This window comes from Haliaeetus leucocephalus, unplaced genomic scaffold, assembly GCF_000737465.1.
Source record: "Haliaeetus leucocephalus isolate CR32 unplaced genomic scaffold, Haliaeetus_leucocephalus-4.0 Scaffold262, whole genome shotgun sequence".
NCBI lineage: Eukaryota > Metazoa > Chordata > Aves > Accipitriformes > Accipitridae > Haliaeetus > Haliaeetus leucocephalus.
Window position 1 is genome coordinate 272,658 of NW_010972698.1, and position 21,281 is coordinate 293,938.

The window sequence follows — 21,281 nt, forward strand, 5'->3', positions numbered from 1 at the left end:
TTCTGCTGTGCCTGAGTTTCCCCATCTGCCTTTTAGCCCCAGCCCTGCCTTCCCATGCCTCTGGCTATATTTTGTTCCAGGTTGCTCTGCAGGCTGAGGATTGCCAGACCGCATGACGGACTGTAGTGTGCAGAAAAGAAAAAAAAGAAAAAGAAAGTGGCTCCTGGGGCTTGCTGTATAGCTGAGAGGAAGAGTCCATTTAATTCTCAAGCCTGTCCCCTGAGGCCAACGCCAGGTAGTGAGACGAAGATACAAGAAAACCATGGCAGGGAGCAACACAGTCATTTGCACTCTGGTTCCCTTATCCATTAGCTCCTGGCTAGCATTTCCTTCAGCAGAAGAACTTAATCATCTCCCGCGACAGTGTGCCTCCAGTGACGCTTCTGGCATCCTTCACCACCACCCCCAGGGCAATGCAGACAAATGCTTTCCTTTCCTTATGCACCCCAACATGGTCTTTGCCAGTGTGACCGCTGAGCTGTGCGCAGAGCCAAGGTCTCCACTGAGCTGTCTCTCCCCCGTCATGCACGGGTCTCTGGGCTGCATGGCCGCTGCTCATTTAGTTTGCAGCAATGCCGATACATCGTACAAATAAACTTATTTAATTCACATTGCCTTGCGCTGGTCAATTTAGCATTTCCTCTGATGCTGGAGTCCTGTCGTACAGTACGGCAAGCTCTCCTTGCTGCCTGGGCTCACCCAGCTCCCTGTGTTACCTCTGCACACACTGCTGCCAACGCACCAAGAAATGCATTAGACAGCACGGACTGCGAGTCCACCTCTGCCACGCGGAAATGACTCCTCCTGTGTTTGCTGTCCAAGACTTGGAAGCAGAAATAGAGAGTCTCCAAAGCATGAGATAAAACCCCAGACACGCACCGTGCCCCTCCATCACCGTGCCTCCCAGGGAAGTCCCTGGCCAGCAAATGGGGCCAGCAAACCCCAGGAGTAGCAGGGTGATCCACACACAGTGAGATGGGCTTATTTGTGCACTCAGGATGTTGTTTTATTCCCAAGTAAGAAAAATCCTTTTAAAGGAAATTCCCTTATGGCTCTAAATCTTCCCTTCCCCAGCACTGTTCAGACACCAGCGTTGTCTGTCCAGCACACAGGAAGGCTTTTTATCACAGTTACTCACAAAAATTCGGCAACAAATATTGCATTTTCAGTTCTACCCACTACACAAATCACAATATGCTGCATAATACTCTGATACTCCCATCAGAGACAAGCAGAGGGCAGATGCCTCCAGATGTAATTTTTAATTTCCTTTGCTGGGGAGAATGTTTTCTTGTTTTAGCGATGTGCATTCAGAGCGTTCCAGTTCCCATGGCAACTCTCTGCTTCCACTGGAGATGTCATTTTTCATGCCATCCCTTCAGAATTAGACATCTCCTAGCAGAAGTTTTGAAGAAATGTCTCTCTTAAATATATATTTATTAGAGACAGTGCCTGCGAGTGTGCTTTATTGACACATTTCTTAGGCGACTCACAGCCTACAGAGGAGAAAGCTGTCTCCAGAAATATGCTGGCTGCCAATCTGCCTTTTCTCAGCTTCTGTTTTCAACCAGAACTCTCCTCTTTTTCTGCTTCATACATAATAGCCAGCACCTGCTCCCGTTTTTTTGTTTTGTTTTGTTGTTTTTTTTTTTACTCCTTTCTGTTCCCATCACTCTCCCCCATGCCCAGTCTTGGCCCAGCTCCCCGATAATGCAAGCGCAGCAGGGGAGTGCCCAAACAATTCAGCACACGCTGAAAGTATCTGCACCCGTCCACTGCCTGCTGGCACGGGCACTGCCCAGAGCCATCACGGGCCTCATTATACATTTGCATGCAGAGGAAAACCCAAAGTACTGCAAAATAGAGACCACTACAAGAGCCTCTCAGCCTTGGAGGGCAGCATGAGGAGCATCTGCACCATCTCTGCCCCCGGCTGCTCTCCCTATGCCATCTGGCCGTAGCCTGCTGGACACCACCTGCCCTCCGGGAAGCTGTGAGCACATCAGAGCACTGATCCTGCTCCCCAGTGCAGGAGCCTGTGCACAGGGCTCCCACACTGGCTGGGGGAAGGATTCGTGCCCCAGGTCTTGGTTATCAGATGCCTCTCGGGCACCCCCGTTGCAGCAGTTCACAGGGTTTGCAGTACCTCTCTGGGCTCCACGGGTGTGGAGCCAAGGGATGCCAGGACGGACCCACCTCCCCGCCTAACACACTGCCTTCCCTGCCGCACCGAGGCACGCCACCCGCCTCTGCTCCCGTGCAGTCCTCGCCTAACCATCACACCCGAAAAACCCACGCCTCTGGCTCAGAAACCCCCTGCAGGGAAAGTGAGATGCAACATCCCACCCACAGCAGCTTCCAAAGATTTTTCACAAGACCCCCGGGGAAAGTTCCTATTTCAGTCTGCACAGGCAGCCCCCGGCCCCGCTGCCCTCCAGGGGCTGGGAGGCCCCCTCACCCCGCAGGGATCTCCAGGCTCCCTGGGTACCGCAGCGCCCGCAACCCTCGCTTGCATCACGCTCAGCATCTCCCACCCGAGCTCCCGACAGCTCATCAGAAAGAGGCGGCACCAGCCCTGGCGGGGGTCCCAGCGGGAAACCACACTACAGCTCTCTAATAGAGCTGTAACATTGCAGCTTTGAATTGCCTTCCTTCAGGAGACAAATCCAAGCAGGTAAATTGGTAGGAGCTGAGCGGATCCGGAGGCTGATGGAGCTAATCCCAGGCATGTTTAAATGCAAAGGCCCAGGGAGCCTCACTCAAACCTGACATGATCGCTGAAGCTCGTTGCTGTGCTTAATTCTCAGGCGCAGCCTGCTCAGAGGGGTGTGAAAAGCAGAAGAAAAGGCAGAGCACTGGGAGCAAAAGCCACACATCGGCTTCAAGGTCAGGACGTCAGCCCTCAGCAAAACCATGCACCAGCCAAACAGCAGCAAAACAGCAACTCCTGTTCACCCCATCGTAGAAACCACACGGATAAACATTGCTGTTGTACCTCAGAGAAGTTTAGAAACATTTTCTTAGCCCAGCCTCCAGCAGGGACACATGGGCTCAGGGGACACTTCTTGCTGACTCCAGACTTCACATTAATTGTACCGTCCCACCAGCCATTAATCAAACGTCCTCCACTGGCATTTTTATTGAAAATCAATTTAATAAAGTAGGTGGGAGTCCACATGCTTCCGTAACATCAGATAAATATTCATGGGGGCTTGTGCTGCTTTAGCTAAATGAGTTTTTTAAATTTAACTGGTGCAATTTCCTTGTTCCTTAATACATAGCTTTCCTTGCCCTTGTTCAGGAATAGAGATGAGGTGGGACTCAGCCCTGCGCTGGCTCGCTCTCAGGCACACCAAGGAACAATCCTTTGCTATCAAGCCAACACCTTTTGGCAAGGTTATTGTCATCCATAATAGGAAATACCAGTCTGCTGGGGTCAGCGTCACCTGGTGCAAATCCCCCAAGCCAAGGCTGAGTTCAGAAGGGCCATTTGGAGCTGAAAACTCATTTCCAACCACTAAGAGCGTGGCCACCATTTCTACCTCTGCGGGTGTGCCATTTGATTTCTGCTTTTCCCTCCCTGTTTAAGCAGCTATTGTGCTCCAACAGCAAAAGCTAATGAAAGCCATCAGAAAACGCATTCCCCTGATGCTTACTGAAGGGGGTTAAAAGGCTTCCAGCTACCAAAATATACAACGCACCAGTGAAAGAACCGAAACACACCCACACAAAGCTTCAAAATTTGTGGGGTGCATGAGTCTTAGGAGAAGGGATGAGTGCCAAGCTCACCCTCACTGAGACAACATCCATCTGCAGCCCTGGCTGTGAGCATCAGCCCCGGGGAGGGCAGGTCAACCCCTCATTCCCCAAGGAGGCTGCAGAGCAGCCGTGACCAAGGCTCCGTACTGCAGTCCTCCTTCTCAAAGGCAGTTATTAGAGTCCAGACAGAAGAAAAGAAAAATCTGACACATTGATCAAATTTAGTAGAAAGGCAGGATTCAGACAGTCCTTATCAGTGAGAGATTTTACAGTGTCTAACAGCTTCTTTGTTAACTGGAGCAGTGAAGAGCTGCAGCTTCCAAAAAGCGGCAATGCAAGGCAATTCAACCACTGCCAGGACTCTTGTCATGTTATCCTAGTGATACCCTTTCTCTTGAAAGGCAGCGCTTTAGAAATCAAGCGCATCATCATTTTGCCTTTGTTATTAACGCAAACTGACTTGTTTTCATCATTACAGCCTCGACCTAATTCCCCGTGCACACTCTCCCTAGAGCGGCTCAGATCTCTGGACAGGATTTGCTTTCCCTGTGCTTTAATGACATGAAGGTTGTGACTAGCCCCGCAGACACACACAGATAGCCCGAGCCCAGGAATAGGGTGCAAGCAGCCCTCCCTGCCCTGGGCACTTCCACACATGAGCTACTGACGGTCGCGTTTCCTATGCCCCAGCTCCAGGGTGGAGACAGTAGGAAGATAAATGGAGTCCATGAACTGCCACCATAATCATTTCCCCCTCGTCCCCAGCAGGTACCAATGCAGCAGAGGTGGGCAATGCCCGCTTTCTGATCCCATGAGATTAGTCACAGTTCCTCCCAAAACACAGCACTGGCTGCAGGGAGAGTTCTCCTGCAAGCCTCTGAGCCTACCGATTTCTCCGATGTCCACCCTATTAAGATAGCATTCCTGCTTCTGAGAGATCACCCTTGCTGGAGACAAACTGCTTGTCAGCAAACAGCATTAAATACAGGGTATCATATTTGACAGATAATGGCATGCTTTTAGTTTTTTCTCTCTTGGATGCAGGTCACACAACTACTGTCATCTCCAAACGCTGAAATCCTAGATGTGAAAAGGTAAAGCTTAATTGCCTTGAACAGCAACTCTTGTATTGACTCCAACATAAGGCCCATAAATATTAATACAGCTATATTTAGCCCCTTTCAATTATACATACAAAATTAAACATCTTTCTGGGAACAAATCAGTCCGGATAGGGTTTGGATTTTTTTCTTTTTCCCTTTTTAATGCATTCTGCATCAAAATAACAATAATTCTAATAGAGCTAAGGCTTGAAAAAAAAAAGAAAGTGGACGGAGGCAGAGGCTTAAAGATATTTGCACCTGGCTCAACCAACGTGCTCCACAGGTATTCAGAGGCACTTGCATACTCCTAAGCAAACCCTTGCTCCACCTGGTTCCCCTGTTATTTGTTAGATTCAGGCCCTTTTCTGGCTGCCAGCAAACTGGGACCCACTGAAGGTGTGTGCACCGAGTGGGGCACATGGGGAAACCAACCCAGCCTGGGACCTCAGGGTCCCAACATCACCACTCTGAGGGGAATGCTCGAGGAGGGACACCTGCCCTGCGGGAAAGGAGAGGTCCCATCTGCAGCACAGCCATGCCCACACAACGCCTTCTGCAGTTAAAGACCTTCTCTTTTGTATAAAAATCACATCCACTTTCCTGATTTGCAAATTAATTATACGTTGCTTTCCTTGCCAAAGTGGACTTAATGGTATTAACATTACATGACAAAGAGAAGCTATCAGAAAGCTTCTCTCATAATGATGGCTAGATTGATCAGGAAACAAGAAAGGAGATTTCATGCTTTTGTTCTTTAACCCTTCCTCATGCAAGCAGACAGGGCCCTTTTTTAGGAAAAGGCTTTTTCAAATTCTCAGGCGAGACCAGGTGCATCTCTCCAAAGGGAATCTTTCAAGCACAAAAGCCTGTAATTCAATTCCCACATGTGCATAGACCCTTTACAGAAAACACAACTTGTGGAAAGAAGAGTTTGCACCTTCATTTTTTGCAGGACAATGGCCTTAACTGGCTAAAATGACATTCACAGCTCTCCAGAAGACATGTCTTCAGGTAAGTAAGTAGGAATGCAGGACTGCAAAAAATCTAATCTGGCCTGTATGGATACAAACAACTTCCTCACCAAGAATTCAGATGGGTGCAGTAAGCCTTGTGCAGAGCCTCTGTAACCTTCCCCTTTGCAAATTGCTGTGGTTTTTCATGTGTGGTTTGGTTTTTTTTTATGGTCATCAGATCCTTTGATTGACAAAGCTTCTTGTATCAGAACTGATCCTTCCAAAAAAGAGGCATCTAAAATGACTTTTGCAAGGTTGAAATAGCGTCTTGAATTTTCAGACACAATTTATTTCACTCCAGTCATGAATCATTTCATCCACTGATTCAGTCTGAACTTGTCATTAATAGGATTTTCCAGTGGGTTTGGGGAAAAAAAACCCAAACCAAAACAAAAAGCTTTTTCCATGCCTGTTGTTCTCATCACTTTGGTTTGAATTATGTTCTTCCAGAAGGTAAAGTGAACGGGGTGTCCTTTTCTCACAATGCAAAATGCAGATTAAAAACTCTCTCTAGGCTATACTCTATGCTTACAATTGCCAGTACTCCACAAAGACTTTTTTTTTAATAAACATTAGCTGTATGTCCTTCAGAGGCAGATATTTAAAGTAAGCTACAGGGCAGTACACATAGACAAAGAAATCATTACACAAAATTCCTGCCCCACCAGACTCAGTGAGAGCTCTGCCATTTACTGCAACAGGGTGAGAATTTCACTCTGACTTTTAACAGTATTTGGTTAAGGGACCCTGCACAGTTTAGCCTCATAGTCTTGCAGCAACTCACTCCCCAAAGCCCCATGCATCTTCCAGAGCCTTGTGAACACTCCAATATTCTTATTTACTCAAACAATAACCTTTAAATAAATGAAACGGCATTAACAAGCTAACAGGTCTGAATCAGCAGCATTAATCCCCCCACCTCAGGGGGCCCAGGTACATGTGATTTGATTGCTTCTTCCAGATGGAACTGGGCTGAAATTCACCACCAACACGATCAATGACTTTGCCTCATCAGACATAATCAGTGCCTCTGTATACGCACACGAACTGCTGCAAACATTTTAACCTCTAGCTCAACAAATAAAATAACTGCTCTTTCCTCAATATTTGACCAGTTGTTTCACCACCAGCTTCCCCGAATAAACCAATTAAAGTTGTTTTTAAACTTTATAATACCTAATAAAAAAAAATCTTATTTCACAATCCATATCAAAGACACATTATAAATCCTTTACATGGGACTAAACGAGTGGAAATTCTAATAAATGAGTAGCTGCCATAGTCCAACAGATCAATAAAGACATCCTTGCAAGCAGTTTATAGCCACCTCTAACATCATCTACTAATGTTCTTAAAACCATCTAACACATGTTCAACACACTTAAACATCAGCTCCCCCCTTCCAAAGTCATTATAAACAAATTGTGTCATACCGTCTCCAACACGCACCCACCAGCTTCCCCTCAGGCAGGGATCAGCTGCCTAACGTTCACACTGGTTTACTGCAGGTGTCTGATGTAGCATTGACGCTCTGAGCTGTTACTCCAGTACAAATCACTGGGGTAAAAATTCCTCCAAATGGATTCACTTTCCTAGAAAAATTTCTCAACCTTTGGGAAAAATCTTACTTCTTGCCTACATGTGCGGATATATGGAGGGGTTAGCAGCTTGGGGCAGACTCCTCACTGGAACCACAAGCAGCAAATGAAGGCACCATCTAAAAAAAGGCATCCAAAGTAGCATGAGAAACACCTTCCCCTCTACAACCTTGGCAGCCTGGGGACTTGGTTGTGGCCCCTCTGGAGAGCCCAGGAACGTGCTGCCCAAGGACAGCCTCATCATGGGTCATCGACTTTGGCCACACGACTGCCCCGTGGAGAGGGTGGCTGGGCAGGGACCCACCGTGGTGGTCCACTCCCTCCCACACCGCTGCAGAGGCACAGGCAGCTGCAAGATGCCCCCAAAGGACCCAGTGCTGACCTGAAGCCCAAGTGCCGTTTCACACAAAAAGCTATGAATCTCTTTTCACCATGGGTTTCTGACCCCTACGGAGTGTTTGTGATATCCCTGAAACTTTGATACAGACTTGTTGCCCTAAGCAAATTCATAAGTTATTTAAGAGAAGACTTTCACCCTTAGGCATAGCTGTCAAGCCCGCATTCCTCACTTGCCTTCTGATGTGTGCATGCCTTTTCACACAGAGCTCCCTCTCCCTGTACGCCATGGGTTTAAACAGCAGCACAACTGGGATTTCTGCATGAGAGAGGAGAGCATCGGGGCTGTGCAAATCCATGGCAAAGCTGCCTTTGGAGAGCTGCACCCAAAGGGAAGACAACCTTTTTTTCATTTGTTCATAGATCTTAACTTCAGAAGTTTGATGAGACAGAGCAGGGTCCCTGTTGCCCAGAAAGGTAAATAGGAGAAAATGCTGTTCAGGCAATGCCTCAGCTTCAAATTAAAACTCATCAAGGAATCTCAGACAAAGACAAAAATCTGAGATAAGACATGGATTTTTTCTAAGAAAGGATCAAATTCCTCCCTGGAGTAATCAATACAAGGCATGAAGTCAGATCAGAGAGAAGAGATGAAAAGTTGGGAGAGGTGGAACATTAAGACGGAAAAACAGATTAAACACAGTCCTGAAACCCTGGAAATCATAACAAACCACAAAGGACCACTGGGTTTGTCATCTAACGTTTCTCTTGCACAAACAGTAGATCTAGATAATGTTTATGACAAGCTGCAGGCAGCTTCAGCACGCACAGGTGAAAAATCCTGCAGAAGAGCTCAAGACCAGATCGAGTCTGTCCCCCCTGGACACCTGAGGACCAGCTCTGCTGCAATGGGGGGCGGGACATACTGCAGTGGGACTCGTCCACCAGCACACAGGTGTCCCCACAGCAACAGGCAGTATCCAATGCTCCTGCCAAGGGACCAAGAACAGATTTGCCTCCACCCCTCTGTCCACCACTGAGCACATGAAAGTTGGGCTGCTGCATGCTGCGACTTTACAGGCACCCCAAGAGCTTGCGAGGGTCCCTTCCCCAGGGTTTTGCAACCTATCCGCAGAAGAAAAGGACAATTTCAACATTTCATCCAGATTTTAGGAAATAAAGGTTCTCTAAACTTCAACCTGGACAATTTAACAATTTCTACTACTATTATAAGTTACTCTCATTGCAAACAGATTTCTTCTTGGATCTTGCCAGGAAGATAAGCCCTCACTGTTTCAGCTTGAAGAGCACTGTACTTTTGAGAGAAGGTAGTTCTATAATTTAATTATTCTGACTATTTCAGTCCCTCTGCCTTAATGCTCACATAATGACAGACAAGCCCTTACCTGCAGGAGGTCAGGACAAAATGACAGATGCACTGAGGTGTAATACACCAAGCATCTCACAGGAATGTCTCAACCTAGAAGGAGCCGCTCTGAAGCTAAGCGCAAATCCTCTTGGCCATCAGCATTTGAATCAGTGAAATACAGGTGGCGAGACAGGGATACAGATGTTTCTCGCTTGCTCAGAAGCCTTCCTGCGAACTACACCATCATTAAAAAAGCAGGAAGAAACACTGCACCACAGAAAGAAGAGACAAGAAAAACTCCAGCAGAAGTACGCTTCACTTACAAAAGAATAAAGGGAATACATCAGCAGGATAAATATTAACAGGTGACTATAGATCAAAACCTTTAGCAGGGCAGAGCTGACATAGTAAGGCCAGATAAAAGGCACCGTAGGCCCACGTTGGGCATCCCTGATTTGAGTCCTATTGTGAGCAGCAGAGCCTGACCTCACCAAAAGGTGCTTGAGCCCAAGGGCGTCTGCACTGAGCCCAACACAGGCAGGGAGATGCTAACACCAAGGCACAAAGAGCTACCCAGTGGAGGTGAGGAAGAGAAGGCAGCCACAACCCTGGGTTGCTTTCACTCTGCAGACATACTCAGTTGTGAAGGTACAAACTGGTGCTTCCCCTCTGCCTGGATGGGACCCACTTGCTGCAAACCCTGAGGACAAGTATTGGGCAGCCATGGCCTGTCCCCAAGGAAGAAGAAACCAAAGGGGCCAAGTCACTTGTTCTGCCTAGGGAATTGCATTACTTGCAATTGAGTTTCCTGCATTTGCTGGTCCCAGTAAACCCCCTGCTCTGAAAACTTCAGTAGGCTCCTAACCCTCAACTGTCCAGAAACACGTCATGCAGACACAGACCGGCAGGATGCTTGCCAGCCACTGCTCCCTCAGTGGGGCCGAGTCAGCCATTTAGGGACTCCAGAGATACGTGGTAGAAGCTTCAAGGAAAGGTCGTGAGTTACCTTGTAAGCAATGATGCATCCAGGAGGGATAACACCGATTGATCCTAGCTTAGCTGCTTAACATGGTACAAATTACTTTTTAATTGCAGTTGGAGAAACTGGCTTATCTAGAACGTTTACAGCCCATCTTTTAGAAAATTGAACAGGCTACTCTCTCCTCTTCCTTGAGGCAGAATCTTTTCCTCCTTGGCATCCCGTGGAAAAGGCCAACATTTTCCTGGAGCACAGGCTTCCCCTGACCACCCAATACAGAGACTTTGTCCACCACTGCTCCAGATGCCCTCTGGGTTCCTCATCCTCACACCAAGTAGCACCTCAGACGCACCCCTGGCCCCCATGAAGCAGTCTCTGGCTGAGCTGGAAGAAATCCTTACCATGTTTTGCCCCATGCACCTCCTCCCTGAGCAGCAAGTGCTCCCCGATAGCATTGTATTGCCAAAGCATGTTAAAAGGATTCTCGAGGCTGTAAGGCAGTAAAAGGCTGGGGCAAGTCTGGAAACCCCCCCTCCTGCGCCTCCCCAGGGATTCACAAGATGGTTGTGTTTTGGTTGCAGCACAATGGACCTAAACTTCATCAGTTAGGAAATAAGGCTGCAGGAGGTACAGATGCACAGGGACCATCACTGAACCTCAAACAACATGGTAACTGCTGGGCATCACACTGTCCATGTAAGGATTACAGAACTTCAGTCACTCTTCACAGTAAGCAGCACAAGGATATACAGGGTATTTCATGCATCAGTCACTCTTGGAGGATCACTGGTGGTCCCATCGCTCACATCCCACTCCTTGAGCATCCCTTCTTTTTGGGTACATGGTGTCTCTCCCTTTGTCAGCCAGTTCTACCTCTTTCTCCTGGCCACATCTCCTCTCTCTGACTCTTGCAAGCAAGGCAAGCTCCGGGTTCAAAACAGGCCTCTCCGCATGCCAGGTCTGCAGGGAGCTGCAGCAAAGAGAATTTGAGAACTATAAATAGATGCCCCTCATCGCAGCCCTTGCAGGGCTGGGCAGAGGATCTGCATGATTGCACAGTTCCAGACCAGGAGTGGAGGTCAGTACTGTCCATAGGAACTCTCTCGGTGGGAGATTTTCTTAGCCTACAAGGTTGGCCATGACAACAGATGTCTCCATCCCTTCGGGGTCCATTTCTGTTCCTCTTCTGACTTAATAATCAATCTGCCCTGTGTTTTGTCAGGGGAAACACAGGTTATCTGCTGACAGTTCCTTCCTCTCCTCAACCACTCTGAGTCCTAAAACATGATCTGTTTACACAGCTACCCCTTCCTCAAGCCCAGACTGTATTTCAGTGGTCATGGGGCCAAACAAAAGACTCAGCTCTGTCCCTAAGAGCAAGCCAGCCTCAGCTCACCTGGCAGAAAGAGGGAGTAACCTCCTACCAGCCACAGAAGACTTCTCTGTGACACCGACGGCCGTGTTCCCAGTGCTACGGGGCATTGCTGCAGAAGGAGGGGTCTGACAGCCACCTTCCTCCCGCAGCTTTCCTCTTCTAAGCTAGCCTAGAGCATGCTCACAAACCTCTACTTGCCATCAAGACTGCAAGGACCCCTCGCCGGAGAGAATGTCCTGAGCTGCCTCCTGGGCACTGGAGCAGCAGCAAGGCACAGGACCACCCTCGCCTGGAGCCTGGCTCTGCAGTACTGGGCACTGCCGAGCAGCCTCAGCACTGGTTTGCTTCAGTTTGTGTCTGCAGCATCCTGGTAGGAAGAGGAGCTCTGGCATGGGAGCTATTAGAGTGGGTGGCAGCAGATGGTGAAAACAGAGGGGATAAGAAAATAAATACAAAGAGGCTATCTTGAGGGGAGAAGTCGCCACATCAACACTCTGTTGATTACACAGTGTCTTTTCCCAAAGCCTAAACAAACATTGCTCGGTTCCCGGCGCACAAGGAAACGGCTCTGCCAAACACGGGGGACAGACACTCGGGCACATGCAGCACTGTGCAGCCCCGGGAGGTGCTGCAGCCCTGCACCCCGCTCAGCCCTTCGTATCCCAACCCAGTGTTTTCAGGGGGATTTGCCTCATACAGAGCAGGGAAACCAAGGCCAGGAAGGGAACCTGTGTGTCCTGCTTCCTGGTTACCCACAATTTAGGCTAGTCCATTGTTCCATTAGCCTGTGCGTGGGCACAATACCACCACGTCTTCCCTTTCCATGGACACTAAAGCAGGACTGGATGGTGCGAATAGATGCTTTTGCCTGACGTCTTCAGAAAAGCAAGTGCAAGATATTCCCGAGGGAAACGGAGAGAGACAATGCTGGGTCTACAGGGACTGTTCAGAGCTGTCTCACAGGAAAATCAATGTACCTTGTAAGTCACTGAATCACCCAGCAGCACAGCTGCTAATGTGAAGCAAAGCAATCCCTTTCACAGATCTCACATAACCTTGGACAGCAGGAGCCCATCTCTTGCTGATTATCACCCCAGCCCATTTGATTAACCCCTAAGTCTGGAGTCTGCCATTTCTACTTCTCTGGCCACCAGCAGCAGTGGGAAAGGTCTTTCCTTCTCATGCTCTTCCTGATAGCAGCCCTGACAGACCTCCAAGGAATAAAAACCTAGACTTGGGGAAAACAAGTCCCTCTAAAAGTGGAGAGAACCTGGCTCACCAGGCTGCACTATACACACACACACTGAGGACAACTCATGGGCAGCGAGGAGCCCCCAAAACCTGTAGCTCTTTTCAAAACCTCCCATCTGGGTCTGCAAGAGTGCTCCATGAGGGGAAATCAGAGGTGAAAGCAGTCTTTAAACATGCAATGTCTGGTTCAGGCAAAGGCAATTTATTATGTTAAGCACGTTATTAAAGGATCTAAAGCAACAGAGCAGAGATGTTCCAAGAAAGGTTTTAACTTCCCCAGCAAGGGGCTCCTGGGAGTCCTCTTGTTAATACTTTGCACGGGGTTGTCTGCAACCGAGACTACAGTGAACATAAATGCCCCCTCAGTCCCCTTTCAGAGCTCGTTTCAGTTAAATCAATACAGCCATCGGGGAGACTTGAGGAAGCAAAGCTATTAGTGGGACTGCAGTTAATTCTGGGGGAAAGAAACAAGCAACAAAAGCGATAAAACTGATGGATGGCTTATGCAGACACAGTAACCCTTTCCTGTCTGGGTCCTGCAGCATGGCAGCCCACTGGAGGTGAGGATGCTCACTGGAGAAACCCTTCTTCCCCAGATTTTGCATGGTCTCTGCTTGGGATCAAAGTACTCCTGGACAGGTGCAGGGCAGAGGGCCATGGCACAGAGGTGGACATGGAGCTGGGAAGAGACGATGAGGCTGCTCTGAGGAACAGAGGATGCAATTCCAGGCTAGCACTGTATCAGTGGAGCCCCCATCAGCATGCAAGAGCTCAGAAAGCTTGTTCCCAACCTCCTTTGGCAGCAGGACCTTCAGGGAATGGGGGAACATACGGTGACTCCAGCTTTGGGTGGGAATCATGGTCAAGCAGCACAGCTTTGCAGCCGAGCAGGAGTGACCCTCAGTGGCCCCTGTGGCACACAGTCGCCAGCACCTGAGAGGGGTCATTTTCTCTGCCACAGCAATGCCCCTTGGCAACAACGCACCAAGAAACCACGCAGGCTCATGTCTCCCTCGTCTCACTAAGAAAGCTCACGTCTGTCTTCCCCACACATGTCCCCGTTGCTTCTGCCTCCTTACATCATACTAAATGTATGCCATAAGCATTGGGAGGGAAGGTGACTACCATGGTTTTGCTTTCTAAAGCACCTTAAACATCTGTAGGTGCTTGGAGAGAAACTCAGCAGCAGTAGCTGTAATGGCAGCAGTGTTAAAAGCAGCTCAGGAGACAGCAGAGCCTGGCTGACTGCCCGGTGCCCAGACCGGCACACAGAGAAGAGCTTGCCAGGTGACAGCTACATAGGAAATAACTGAGAAGATGTCAAGAGAGAGGCTCTATAGCAAAGCCCACGGACTAAAAAGCAACACCAACACAAGTTGAAGGTCCTGCAAACTGGTAGTATTGTCATTTCTGAAATGGTAATGCCTATAAAAGTAGCAGAAATAAGTTTAATTATATTTGCTCCATCTACAGGCCTATCAATGTAATGTCATAGAAGACAACAGCAGTCAGAGACTTGCACCTCTCATCTCACAAAATATCAAACAACAAGATAGCACAGACTCAGAATGGGGAAACCAGCAGCACACTGTCTCTGGCACTGAACCAGCTTCTCCTTCCCACAGCACCACAATTATTAAAAAGTCATCTGTGCAGCCTCTCATTTCTAAAGCTACACAGCTGTGGAAAACATCATCTCTCCACCCAACTAACCTCCAAGTCCGGGTCTCAAGCGGTTGTCGTATCCATCCAACAGCCGGTCCAGGATGCGGGTGAAAATGGTGATGTTATCTTTGCTGTCATCGACGACATCTGAAACATGCTTCTGAGAAAGCCTGGCACACAGGGGAAGAAAGAGGAAAAAACATCATCAGAAGAGAAACCTACTCTTTACATGCCCTGAACAGTTACTGGAAATGAAGGGATGTCGGTTTATGCTCCAGCCTGTGCTGCAGTGGGCCCTGAATTGCAGGATGGGGCACACCTGTTGATAAGGTGATGTGCTTGCCCGACTCCCCACAGGGCATCTCGATCAACTCTCCTCTGGCCTCTGCCACCGCAGCCCTCACCATGGAAGCTGAGGCATCCCCGCTGTCCCCTCCCCACCTTTCCATGCTCAGGGCCAGTGGCACCATGGGTAGCGGTTTAGGAGCCTTGTTTTTTCAGGAAGCCTTCGCTTGCCCCAGCATCCCTTGCCTGCCCCTAAGAAAGGGCATTTTATGAACAGAGGCTGTGGGAACCTCAGTTACTCAAGTGCCAGTATCTCCTTTTAGGCAGCATTGAAGAAGTGATGCCAGTTATTTACCATATTGAGCCATTTCCAAGTTATCTGCTCCTGGGAAGAGGGAAGGAAGAAAAGTAGGAATTCAGTAAAGCAGGCTTGAAGCCTGAGTCCATCATTAAAACTCTTCATGAACCATTTCTACGGTTTGTTGAACTTTCCCTGTTTATAAAACCAAATGAGTTTTCACGTTCCTATCTCTGCTCAACGCAAGAAGCCTGGAAGCCCCCAAATAAGACGATTTCCTCAGGGCATTTTCTGCCCCAGGTGGAATAAAATAAGTAGTAAATTTCTCAAACAAAGCTCATTTCACCAAACAAAATCTTCAATGCAGCTTTGCAAGCCCAAGGGGCTCAAATAATACATTTGCATTTTGCAACCATGACAGTCTCCCTTTCAATCAACAGAAAAGGAGCCTGTGAATCCTTCTTAAACTGGCTGTCTCTAAAAGACATTTCAGACAACACAGAGTACTCTGGTGCTGTGGCTCCAAGCACAGCTTTCCCCCAGCAGAAATAGCTGTTAGGACCAAAACAAATGGAAAGACAGAAGATTAAGTAACAGAAAACCAAAAGAAAAATCTATAGAGATGCAGAGATTGCAAGGAAGATGGAAGAGGAAATAAAAGAGACACCAATGAGGCCAAAAAAAGATTAAGAGGCACAGACAGGCAGTGGGATGGCTGAGGAAGCCCAGCCAGGCAGGGGGAGAAAAGGCTGCTGGAGCAGAGGGATCCTCATCCAGGAGCCCCTTGGGAGTAGGGCAGCCCCCCCAGGCAAATCAGCCCCTAACCAGAGAGATAAGTGCCTGGGGAGCACTGCCCAGATGAAGACCTCAAATGCAGCAAACTAGAGAGACACTGGTGCTGCAAGACATGGGTTCAATTACCAGGAAGGGCACCTATGACACTCTGAAGCAGGGTCCCACTCCCTGCAGCTGGGGGAAGAGAAGCCCCTAAATTGTTGTTTTCTAACATCTCCTCCCCTTCCCTTTGCCTCCCCAGCCTCATTTTCTCTTGCTGCAGTTGATGTGTGCAGCCAATGGTTTAAGCATGCATCAGGAATTAACTGGGGGAAAAAAAAAACCAGAAAGAGGAATATAATTTAAGGAGTTCAAAGCTTAATCCTGCTGCATCCCATTTGGTTAGACTAGTTACCCCTGACACTACTGGTCCATTTGTAAATATTCTGTGAAGGGTCAGTAGGGTGGCAAGTAGCAGAACTGGCTTGGAGTTTTCTATCAAAATGTTCTCCCAACAGAAAACCCAGCTTCTGTAAGATAAAAGAAGAGCAAAAAGTATTTTCTAGCAAAAGAGGAAAAATTGAGAGCACAGTATGGGTATTTTTAGAGTCAGGCTGAATCAATACTATTCAGCATGCTGCAGCTAATTGAAATATTCCATTTTGGGCAAGTTTGACATTAATTTGCGTCGGCATCAATGACCAAACACTCTGGGAAATTGCATTTCAAGTGCTTGAGGTTCGCCTCTCCAGGGATCGTACCCACCTCTCACAAGGCCACCTGGCCTCTGGTTTTTAGCAAACCAATACCTGCTATCATGGGAGAAGTGGTCAAGCCAGGAAGCTCAGCAGATAAGAGCCCAACAAAGGTAATAAAGTGCTTAAACTGCAGTTCCCATAGGGTATGGGGGGGTGAGGCATGGTCAGGAAAACACCCGTTCCAGCTGTAATGCAACCTGTCAGATGTGAAACATCAAAACACCGCTGATTATTACAAACTGCATCACGCAGCCTTCAAGACTTCCCATTCGAATCAAAACTGTGGGTTTGGCTTTTCAGCTGGACTTGAAATATTTGGAATAGCTGAACTCCCTGCAGGTAAGTAGAATTTTGAGGAATTTAACAAATGCCTACTGTAATTAGTGAGGTTTCAATTGTACCAGCTTTCAATAGATGTCATGGTTAAAAGCAATCTGTACCAGTGTCTGCTGATGGGTATATAACCATCTATAACTTATGAATAGCTAGCATGCTCATGAAAGCTCATTCATTAATGTTTTATAAGCTATCTTTAAAAATTACCCATAATATAAAGAGCGAGAGGACAGGTTTTTGTGAAGAAGTCCTGGCGGAGGCTCAGCAGTGATGGGGAAAATGAGTTTACAAATTTCAAAGCCATTTTACTTAGCCTGACATTTGAGGTTTCGACTTCAATGTGAGCAGCGTGAGATTCACTCAGGAGGCGCCGGGCAAAGAGCGGCACAGGCAGGGAGAGGGAAAGGTGCGGGCAAGGGACAGCCAGTAGCACCTCTGCCTGGCACCTGATTTGGGCTAATTCCCCAGCCCAGCCGAGGTCTGGGCTGGCTCACCTAACCTTAACATAAAGCTAAAGCTCCCCTTTAGCAAGGTGTAAAAACAGGTCTCATTTATCTCTCTCAAAGCCCCAGTGAACAACTCTAACGAACTGCAAAGAGGTATGGGGATCATGGTTTTAAAATAATTAAAAGCTTTAGGCAGGGAAGACAGAGGTTTACAGCAAATTTAATTAGGATAGGCTGGAGGAAAAGTCATTACCTCGCCACCCCCCCCGTGCACATGCTCTCTGGAGAGCTGGCTGCCACATCGGCTCACTTAGCTGCGAACAAGGGTCCCCTTGTACGCAGTTTAGGAAACAAATCCTCCCGCGGACCAGAGCAATATCCGCATGGCAGGCGGTGAGGGAGCAGTGGCAGCAGCATCAGTGAATACGTGACGGGAAGCAAAAGGGCAGCGGTGGGGAAGGCAGAGGCAGGGCTGCGGGCACAGGGGCTGCTGATACCCCCCCGCAGCCGGCCTGGGGACAGGGACCCAGCCCCAGCGGGCTGGAGGGGAAGGCGAGAGGCCAGTGCCCCGGGGCTGCCTGTGCCTAGGCAGGCAGGCAGCCGTACATCGATACGAGGGTCAACACCTACATGTCAAGGCATGCTCAGGATGCTTTTGCCTATGCAAAGTTAGATCCAAGCAGGTGAAGCGGCGTGGGCAGGACAGGGTAGGAGCGTGCAGCTGGGCGAACGGCTGCACATAGAGGGGTGCGTGGGTGAAGTAGGAGTGGCAGCATTGACGTTTCTTCATGCATGAAAATCCTTGATCGCTGCTGGACTTGTAACTCAGCAGACGGCATTTCAGCGTCCGTACCTGGCACTCTAAAGGCTTTTCTAAATTTTTTATAGCAGTCATGTATTATTTGCATTTCTCTCCCCCTGCACAGAGCTCCTCCCTCCCCACAGCTGGCAGGCTGTGCTGGGGGAGTCTCTGCCTCCTTTCCTCGAAGGGCTCTCCGAGCACACCAAGCCTCAGCAGAGGCTCCGGTGGGATGCAGAGGAGCGATGCAGAGCCTGTCACGGACTAACAGGCTTTCGTCTTCTCCCGACAGCTCCCAGAGGCTGGGAAGGCGAGGCTGGTGGCAGCGCTCTCTGTGCCAGGACAGCCAGAGCCTGCACGCCCAGGGACACCAACCCAGGCGGAGGGCAAGCAGCGTGCCCAGCCAGGGCTGGCCAGAGCCCCCCCCTCCCCACGCTGCAGCAGATCAGGTGTGCTGCTCATGGGTTGTTACACCATAAACAGCCAAACAGCCGAAGCAGTTTCATTTTCTTTTCTTTAAAAGAGTATTAAAAAATTAAAGGGGGGGGAAGTCTCTCTTCCAGGTTAAAACTCATCCAAGCCAAGTCCTTGCCCAGAATGAATTGTGCAGAAGCCAAATCTGAAAATTGGTTTTGTTGCAAAAATGCTGACAACTGTCCTTAGTGAGAGCACCTCAAATAATGCTAATGTAATAAGTCAGTTCAGCCACGAGGGACTGAACAGTCCCCGGGTGAAGGGCATGGGGACGGGGACAAGGGGAGGGTCAAACACAGCAGAGACGCTTTTTAGTGCTTTGCCCTGGACTACTTCACACAGGTACTGGCCCCGGGATATTTAAGCACAGCAAGAGGACTGCAGCCTTGGCCAACAGCCTCAGCGCTCACCACCTTACCCAGCATCAGCAGGGAGAGCCAAAACCAGGACTAGGACTCCAAGGCTAATGAGAGAGAGTGACCCCGTTCCTGGGAGCCTCGGCGCCATGGCGTCAGCACGTGGCGACCGGCAAGCAAGCCTCCAAAACCTGCCAGGGTGGGCACAGAGGGGAAGGAGAGAAGAGAAAAGAGATTTTATTTACTAGGAGGAAAGCAATCCACTTAGTTCAGTTTTTCCCAGCAGTCAGTATTTCTGGGGTCCTGTATTTGAAGTCCAGAGACCCCCCAGGTACCAAAGGCAGCAGCATCCCCTGCAGCACTGCTGGCCCTGGGGAAGTGGCAGCACGGGGTCAGAGCCAAGCATGTACATACACATACAAACCCTCACCCCATCTTCACAGCACATCCAGCAGCTCCCCAGGTGCTTCATCACCTGGCAGCAAGTGCATAGCTCCACTCCCAAAATGACCACACTGGTTCTTCTTCCACTCATCGCTTCCTCCTCACCCTGTACTCTCAGCCACCGCCCTCCCCTTGCAGTGGTTTCCAGTTCCCCTGCTACCCGTGCTGCCTTGGGGACACCCGCACAGCAGAACCACTTGCAAAGTCTCAAGACCCATTTTTTCCAAACATCTTTTTCTGGACAGTTAGGCCTTCATTTAATTCTGGTAATGACACTGCCAGAAATTATTATTAAGTTTGGGCACTGAGGCCCAAGGTAGTGGGAGTGTTCAACTGTACTGCACTTAGTGTGCTCGGATTTTTCATTAATGCTCAGTTTTACCTTTATTGTGATGTTACTGCACATTTAACTGCCTTCCCCTTTTATGTATCTCATTATGTTGATGCACCTTGGAACAGCACTGCCAAGCAACAGCCTGTATAAATACAGCTCGTCGTGACGTCTCCCCAACACGACACCTCATGTCTGGCACACATGGGAATCAGCCTAGCAGAGGCTCAGCACCACAGCAGCCAGGCACAACCGGCCAGTGTGAGCCCCCAAAGCCGTAAATGAAGGCTCGCTTCAATCACAGCCTGCAGAAACCAGGGCAAGATGTTGTTGCCAGCCACATCTGACCTCTGGATTTCCCCGCTCAAGCACCAATATTGCAGAGCCTCAGGCAGCTTCTTCCAGCACAGAAGGAGATGCTGGGTTGAAAGCCAAACCCCAACACCTGAATGGCATTTCTCAGCGAGCGGAGAGTGCCCCAGGATGAAGGGGAAAGGTGAGCTATGCAAGTGCTACCAAGGAGCAGGGGTTTCTGCATGCGGACATGGGAGACGGGAACTGCCAACAGAAATCCCATGCAGAGAGAGCAGGGAGCTCAGCCAAGCAGGATGGAAACACATGGAGATCACGTATATCATGTATGTGCAGTGATGTGTATCTGGCTACCCCTGCCACAGATGACTGGAAGAGGAGAAGGGGCACAAGGCCAGGCTGGGTCGTGTGTTATGCCACAATTCTGCATTTAGCTACCCCTGGTCGCCCCACAATACTTCGGCCCTACAGTCTTCCTGGATGCTGTGCCTAATCCTTGCTTTTTAGCTCAGTACAGCTCTAGGAGGACATGAGCTGCCATGCAGGCAGAAGGTAAGAGTCAGACACTACAAGTCCTTATCCACTCACCTCAGCTTTTGTTCTGGCAAGATACTCACTAATGGCAGGCACAGGGGAAAAAACCCAGCGTTGGGCCCTAGCATTGCCTTGCATATAGCATACTTCGGACATCTTACCTTTATCTTCTTTCCCATCACTCACTTAAAATCCTTGCAAATACCAATGCATGGATTAATTTTGTGCATGTGAGCATTTGCCAGTGTGCTCGGGCCTTATTTAATCAGGATGTTACCTAGGGAAGCACAGCCATCACACCAAAGGAGCACATGCGTACAAGGAGGCTGCAGGAGCCTTCTGGCATAGGCACACCTACACCTCTGGTGAGACAAACCCTGATTTGGGATGGCTCCTCTGGTGCCTGCTACCCTCCAGCTGAGAAGGGACACGCAGTCTTGGAAATTCAAGTATTTGCTGATGAAGCACAAATTAAGAGGCTGAACATCTGTTCTGTGGGAAATTCCAACAGTTAAGGGAGACTCATTCCAAATCACAACACGGACAGCTAAAATGTTTGTTTCTTACAAGACAAATCCCAAACTCCTTCAATTAGCAGCTCCTCAACAGATTTCTTTTCAACTTTTCCCTTTCATTTCACTTAAACTTGCATATTATACAGTAGGATTTAACTGATTTTTTTTTTT

At 48.8% G+C, this 21,281-nt stretch overlaps 1 protein-coding gene across 1 annotated transcript in view; it reads right to left on the reverse strand.

Annotated features, from left to right (window-relative positions):
- Nucleotides 1-19,125, reverse strand: part of GABRA3 (gamma-aminobutyric acid (GABA) A receptor, alpha 3) — a 60,692-nt gene extending 41,567 nt beyond the window's left edge. The window contains exons 1-2 of the mRNA XM_010568901.1: nt 19,037-19,125; nt 14,497-14,618 (exon numbers count right to left, since the gene is read on the reverse strand). Of these exons, the coding sequence (XP_010567203.1) occupies nt 14,497-14,618; nt 19,037-19,125 (211 nt within the window). The remainder of the gene's footprint in view (nt 1-14,496; nt 14,619-19,036) is intronic.
- Nucleotides 19,126-21,281: the final 2,156 nt, after the last annotated feature.